We start from the raw sequence: 6,726 nt of genomic DNA on the forward strand, positions 1-6,726 counted from the left end.
GTACAATGAGCACAGTGGTATTTCAGTTACTTAGTGTTTACAGAGTTAAAACTCTCACTATTACTGGTCAATTCCCTTCTATGTGTTGTATTGTACACCTTCTCCAGTTCAACATCAAATACAGTGATCCAGAAGTAGATTCAGCCAAGATGAGGGATTGCTTAATTCTTCCAAAAATGGTTGGTGCTTAATAACATAGACATATTAACTCCTACTAACTCTGGGTCAGCTCCTGTAGGCCTTTACAAGGTAGGGAAGGTAACAGAATATGTGTTCCCCAGCTGGCATCAAGAGTGACGGTGAAGATAAAAGTGAGCACACAAACACAGAACTTATATACAAAAAAAGTTTAATTGAAATACCTGTATAAAAAATATGATCTCCATACATTTCACACTGTTAAACAGAAGAAAAAAATCCAAATCCAAGCTGCATAAATGCAACCAGATCACAGAAACACAGCTATTAAAATAAATTAAGGTTTATGACTCTGCCACTCTACCTTCCAGAGCCAATGCACGGAGACTGTACAATGTCAATAATTTAAAACCCTTCCAAACAGCATTACTTTACATTTCTGGTACAATAATACCAGACAAAAGGCATACTAACTTTAAAAAGTCATTCTATTTCCCTTAAATTAGACTTTGTACAACAATTTTCCATCTTCCAACAAAAATTGATAAGGTCAGAAAAGTCTTTTTTTTGTCTTTTTTTTTTTTAAACAAAAGTTGACAGGAATGCAGAAAAAAAGTGCCATGGGTAATCCGCTAAAATTCCCATGGGGAGAAGGAGGGGAAAGCACAGTGTTGAGTAACTCTAACCAAATAAATTAACCAAATAAATAGCCACAGCTGAAACCTGTGGGAGGTCTTCTAAACTCCAAACAATAAATAACTGTATAGTACATGGGAAAAACCAAGTTTACATAAACACATTATACAGGTATGGAAAAAAAAGTAAAGTCCTTGAATATTGCATTGATTGTGCATTCAACATGCCCATACATACTTTAAGACTCGCAGGGTGACAAAAGGCCGGGGGGAGTTGAGAAAGGGGCTTCTCATGCCCAGTGGTAGAGATGATAAAAGGAAACATGAATAAATGTTTCTGATAAAAAAAGCTGATATACCTGTTCATATTTCTGTGCAGGCTATAGGAAATATTTTGAGCAGCAGAGGTGGGTTGGATTTGGAAAGGGCCGGGGGGGGGGGGGGGGCAGGAGTGAAATGTCTGTGTTCAAGTATTCCATCACCAGTGGATGGGACTACTTCATTCAATCACCGAACATGTTCTCCAATGCATCATAGGAGCTGCTTCCTCCAGCACTGAGTCTAAAGGGAGCAAATTCCTATAATGAACTGGATCTTCTTTGGACATACACAGCTCAAAAAAGAAAGTCCCACTGAAGCAGCTTTCAAAAAGGCACTCAAAAGCAAATAAAATCTAGTCCAGGCTCTATGAGAGCAAAAAAGTTTACCATGTATTCAAGAGGTCACTGCTTTCTTAATAAGGTCAGTCTTTGACTAAGTACTGGCCTGCAACTCCCAAACATCAGCGTTTCCAAAGGAAATCTCTCATTCCAAAGCAGAAACCAGCAAAGGGGGAAAATAAAATCAAGTCCCTCAGACAAAGATTCAACTACAGAATAATGAATGCATTTTTCTAGCCCCTCCTACGTATTGGCAGCAGCACTGTGGTCTTTCTGCTTGTAGCTCCCCTCCCAGTGCGAGGTCCTTAGTAATTCACAGACTCTCATTACTTGAACTTGTGCTAGATACATCAGTATCAAGGGTCCGTAGCCTTATGTCACAGTCCTCAGACTTTACTACTTCAGATTTGTGCATCCATTGATGGTCAAAAATTTGCTCAAGTGTTGGTCTGTCTGAAGGCCTCAGTGAAAGGCACCATTTGATCAGCTGTTGACATTCTGTAACAAATAAAAACCACAGAAACAAAACCAGTTTTAGACTAGGAAAGTAAAAAGACAATCCTGAATAAAAAAATCTGCCCATACAAGCTCAAATGTAGATAACTACTAAAATAAGACAAAAGACAAAAAAAAGCGCCCCCATTTGACCCCTATACAACTCACCAGGTGAAATTCTTCTCCTGAAGTATAATCGGCCCCTCAGGATTTCTTCATCTTGCTCAAAAGGGATGTCTCCACAAACCATATCATACAGCAGAACTCCCAGAGACCAGACTGTTGCTGACCTCCCATGGTATCTGTGGTATCTGATCCACTCTGGAGGGCTGTATACTCTCGTTCCTAAAAGCAGGGGAAAAAAAAAAAAAAGAAAAATTAAGGTTTAGAGTGTTTCTCCATTGTTCAGCTCCTTTTAGCAGGGCTAATTTAAATTCATAAACTTGTCATTTGGGAGTTTAAAAAAAAAAAGGCAGCTTTAAATTGTTATGGGCCAAAGCAATTAGCGGTGTAATTTCAGGTCATCCACGGGGTTACACCATCAACAGACTTGGCCCATTGCGTTGTGCTATTTTGTTGCAAGGAATAACACAGCCCCATCAGCTGACTGTTTACCCAGGCAAGCTCCCTTTCACTGACCACGTGGCGTCTGCAGCATCACACCAAAAATAGACACAAAAGGACAAAGGGGGCTGGCGGGGAGGAGACGAGAGGCCGGCAAGAAGGTGAAACTCAGGTCTGCCCGTCTTACACCGGGCTAATCTGCTTTATCCAATTCCGCCAGGCAGTAAACAAAATAGGGCCGCTTACGATTTCTACGTTTTTAAGCCCCCTCCGCCCCCCCCCCCCCTTCCCCCGGGCTTCTCTGCGGCAGCTTCTCGCAACCCGCCCCCGGTGCCCGCGGGCTCCCTGGATACCAAACAAAACCGGGAATTCGTGATGCCGGGGGTCACGTGCGGCAGGGCTTCGGGTTTCACAACAAACAGATGTGAGTGCGGCAGCTGGGGGCAGGGAAGAGACGCCCCCGATACATCCGTCACACTCAAAGCGCAGGGGGAGATGCTCCCTCCTGTCACACGCAGCATTATCTGCACCTTTCCCCTCTCTAAAGCGCCCGAGCCCGGCCCTGAACCTCAAGTCATTTCGAGAGAGCGTATTTACCCCCATCGCTTTAAAATCTGCAATGCGGGATTTCCAGGACATCGGCGGAAAGGGGGCGGGGGGGAGCTACCGCTTCAAGTTAAGAAAAGCACCGCATATAAAAAACTGCATATCCGCACACGGAAACATCCGACACTGGCGAAGCCTCCATGTAAACAGATCGCCCTCTAGGAAAAAAACCCGCTTTTTTCCAAGACAGGGAAATATAAACTGCTGCGTCACTGCCTGGAATCGCTTCTTTCCTACGCAACTGAACACCCCTAAGCTGCTTCGGGTCCAAAGGTTTCCATTACCGATAGACCTGACATGAACCCCCGCGTCAGAGGCATCGCTCGTTACTGCCCGACGCCAGAAACGGGATAAGCGGCAGCTACAGGGAGGGCATCACCCCGGGAGGGGTGCGGGGGTCTGGCCGAACCGGCGCAGCCGGGCCGCCCCGGGCGCGGGGAGGGCACGTACCATCGAAATCGGTATAGACCGTGTCCTTGAGGAGGGCCCCCGAGCCGAAGTCGATCAGCTTCAGCTCGCCTGTCCTGAGGTCAACCAGCAGGTTCTCGTCCTTGATGTCCCGGTGCACCACGCCGCAGCCGTAGCAGTGGCGCACCGCCTCCAGCACCTGCCGGAAGAACCCGCGGGCCGTCTCCTCGTCCAGGGCGCCCTTCTCCGTGATGAAGTCGAAGAGGTCCTTCACCAGCTCGGGCCGCTCCATGATGATCAGGTAGCCGTCGGGCCGCTCGTACCAGTCCAGCAGCTTGATGACCCCTCTGAAGCCAGAGCCCACCTTCTTCAGGAGGACGATCTCCAGGGGCACCATGACGCCGCTCTGGGCAGAGAGAGGGGCGCGGGTCAGCGCGGGGGGGGGGGGGGGGCAGGCGCGGCCCGGGGCGCCCCCGCGCTGAGGGGAGGGAGGGAAAGGCGGGGAGGAGGGCGCGGCCGGCGGGCCCCCTCCGCCGCTGCCGCAGTCCGAGGGGCGGGCGCGGCGCTGCGGCGGCGAACCCCCGCCAAATTCCCCCCCCGACGCAGAGGCCGCGCCAGCGGGGCGGGCCCCGCCGCCCACACAATAGCCCCGCCGCGGCGGAGCCCCGCTGCCGCGCAGCGTCCCCGGAGCGCACCACCACCCCCGGGTACTTACAATCGTGCCCCACTCGGTCACCCTCTCCTTCACCACATGCTTCACGGCGACCTGCGGAGCGGGAAGGAAAGGAGGCGCCGTGAGCGGCGGGGCGGGCACAGCACAGCCTGCGCCCCGCCGCCAAGGGCCGGGCCGCGCCCGCAGCCTCCCGCGCCGCGCCGCTCTGCCGCCCGCCCGCCGCCCCCGCCCGGGAAGCGCTGTGCGGCCACCCCGCGCCTCACCGGCAAGCCGTCGGCGATCCTGCTCCCTGCGTAGACGGTGCCGAAGCCCCCGCTGCCCAGCACGGAGCCCACTTGGTAGACTTTATCGAACGGCTCCTTCTCCACTTTCACTGGGGAAACGAGAGGGAAACACACCGCGTTAGTGTCCGCAGCCGCGCTGCGCTTCGCCGAAAATTAAAACAAACAAAAAAAAAAAAAAAGAAAAATAATAAAAGCCCCAAAATGAAGTGCCTGGTGAACACGTATTGTGTACGCTGCCCTAATTCTGACCAAAGCTTTTTTTTTTTTTTTAGTAAATTGTCTTCTTCCAATGTAAAAAAAAAAAAAGGAAAAATAGCGCACCCCTAAGTTTCGGGGCCGTGGGGCGCCGTCCCCCTCACCCCGGGCTAGCAGGGGCCGGTCCGCGCCCCGCCCGGCGCGCTGCGTTCGCAGGGGGACACCCCAGCCCCGGCGCCGGTCCCGCCGTACCTGGCTGGAGGATCTTCACCGGCAAGTGGTCCATGCTGGTGGGGCTGCAGATGTGAGCCAGCGAGCCGAACTTGGAGAGCAACATCTTCTGAGGGGGGGGTACGGCGAGTCCCCCGCAGCAGCACCGCCGGCGTCCTCCCGGCTGAGCGCTCGTCGGCGCGGCGCGGCTCTCCTCTCTCCGGAGCCGGCTGGAGGCGGCGGGCCGCCGAGACCTTCTCCTCGGCCGGGAGCGGGCACCGACGGAGTCCTCGGGGGTCCCCGCCGGCACAGATCCACGCGGCGGTCGCACCAAGTCCTCGGGCGAAAGGCAGTCGGCGAGGGCGCCGCTCCCGCTCTCCCTCTTCTCACCGGCGAGAGCCGCTCAGGGCGCTGGGACGCGCAGGCAGAACCGGAGTCGTCCGCGGAGGCAGGCGGGTCCGGGGGCTGCGGGGCCGCGCGTGAAACCCGCCCCTGCGGGGGCCGCCGCGGCGGGGAGCGGGCTGGGCGCCGCAGTGGAGCCGTGGCGGGCGCAGGAGCCGCGCGCCGCCGTGCCTGCCCGCGCGCTTCTGAGCCGGCGGCGCCGCCGAGCCGCCTCTTAACTCCCAATATTTTGGTGCGGGCAGAGCGCGGCGAGCGAGCCGAGGATATCCCTCCGCGGGGGAGGGGGAAACACCTCTCCCCGCCGCCCCAGCCGCCCCCTCCCCTCCGCGCCGGGGCGCCCGCGGTGCGGCGGTTGGGATTGCAGCCTGCCGTCCCGCCCCACGGTGCGGCCGGGAGGGGGCGGGGGGGGAGGGAGAGGGAGGGCAGGGGGCTAGGGAACTACTTACTTGTAGTAAGCGGCGCGCAGAGTTACAGACTGTCTGAGGCACGCATCACACATTAGCGGTGGAAAAAAAAAAACCGGGGGGGGTGGGAGAGATTCTCCTGTTTGCGTTAACATTTCCGCGCGGCCAATCGAGGGACGCCTTTTCAAAGGCTACCGATGCGGCCAATGAGGAGGGGCCTCATTTGCATGCGGCGGAGCGGGGCCAGGCGGCAGGGCGGGAATGCCGCGGAGCGCCGACCCGGCCCCGGCCCCGCCCCGCGGCTGCGGGAAGGTCGCTCCGCGCCGCTCCGCGCCGGGCCGGCCGGGACGCTGCGTCTGGGGCCGCGCGGGGGCGGGGCGCCGCCACCGCCACCGCCGGGGCACGCCGGGCCGCGGCTTCGGCGGACTCGGCCTGCGGTGCGGGCAGTCGGCGGTACGGCGTGTCAAAGCCCGCTTATTCCGAAAGCCGGTGCTCGCCGAAGTAACGCGTGGCGCGCTCCCCCCGCCCTCCGCGGCGATTTCTCCGCCCCGCCGCTGCCCCTGTCGCCTCGGCGCAGCCCGGCGGCGTGCCAGCGCGGGGGGACGCCGGCCGCCCTGCGCGCCTGCCTCAGTCAGATCCCCTGCGCGGAAGCCCCGCGGGACCGATGCGGCGCGACGGCGGGCACCGGTGCCCCTGCGGCGCGCCTCGGAGGAGCTGAGCGCTTCCCTCCCCTCCCCCGCTCAGGCGCCGCGCCGGGGAAGGACACGAAGCCGTTCCCCGTCCCGGCCATGCCGCTGCTCGCGTCCGCGGCGCCTCAGCCGCCCGGCAGCGCCGGCCGCCCCCCCGCCCCGCAGGGGGCGCTGCATCAAAAGGAATCGGGGCGCGGCGGCGGGGCGCGGGCCGGGGGCGGCCTCCCCCTGCCCGGCCGGCTGCAGGGCGGCTTTTGAGTGCCCGCTTCCGACGGGCCTTTCACCGCGGCTTTCCGCGAGGCACCCTTTTCCATCAGGCGTCCCCCGCCGCGCCCGGAGCGGTGCCGGGGGGGGCGGTTAACGG

General features: G+C 57.7%; 1 protein-coding gene across 1 annotated transcript; it reads right to left on the reverse strand.

Moving 5' to 3' along the window:
• Nucleotides 1-332: 332 nt before the first annotated feature.
• Nucleotides 333-5,672, reverse strand: PIM3 (Pim-3 proto-oncogene, serine/threonine kinase). Its single transcript, XM_054805125.1, has 6 exons — nt 4,910-5,672; nt 4,442-4,551; nt 4,221-4,271; nt 3,548-3,911; nt 2,096-2,272; nt 333-1,930 (listed from the first exon to the last, which is right to left on the reverse strand). Exons 1-6 carry the CDS (start codon nt 4,992-4,994, stop codon nt 1,746-1,748), a joined length of 972 nt encoding a protein of 323 aa, XP_054661100.1. The 5' UTR covers nt 4,995-5,672; the 3' UTR covers nt 333-1,745.
• Nucleotides 5,673-6,726: the final 1,054 nt, after the last annotated feature.

Source organism: Grus americana, chromosome 1 (assembly GCF_028858705.1).
Source record: "Grus americana isolate bGruAme1 chromosome 1, bGruAme1.mat, whole genome shotgun sequence".
Taxonomy (NCBI): domain Eukaryota; kingdom Metazoa; phylum Chordata; class Aves; order Gruiformes; family Gruidae; genus Grus; species Grus americana.

Excerpts from the sequence above, each read along its gene's own strand:
- PIM3 (XM_054805125.1), bottom strand. The coding sequence starts at position 4,994 with ATGTTGCTCTCCAAGTTCGGCTCGCTGGCTCACATCTGCAGCCCCACC. Across the intron at positions 4,552-4,909 it reads GGTGAAGATCCTCCAGCCAG|TGAAAGTGGAGAAGGAGCCG; the intron begins GTACGGCGGGAC and ends TCGTTTCCCCAG. Across the intron at positions 3,912-4,220 it reads TGACCGAGTGGGGCACGATT|AGCGGCGTCATGGTGCCCCT; the intron begins GTAAGTACCCGG and ends CTCTCTGCCCAG.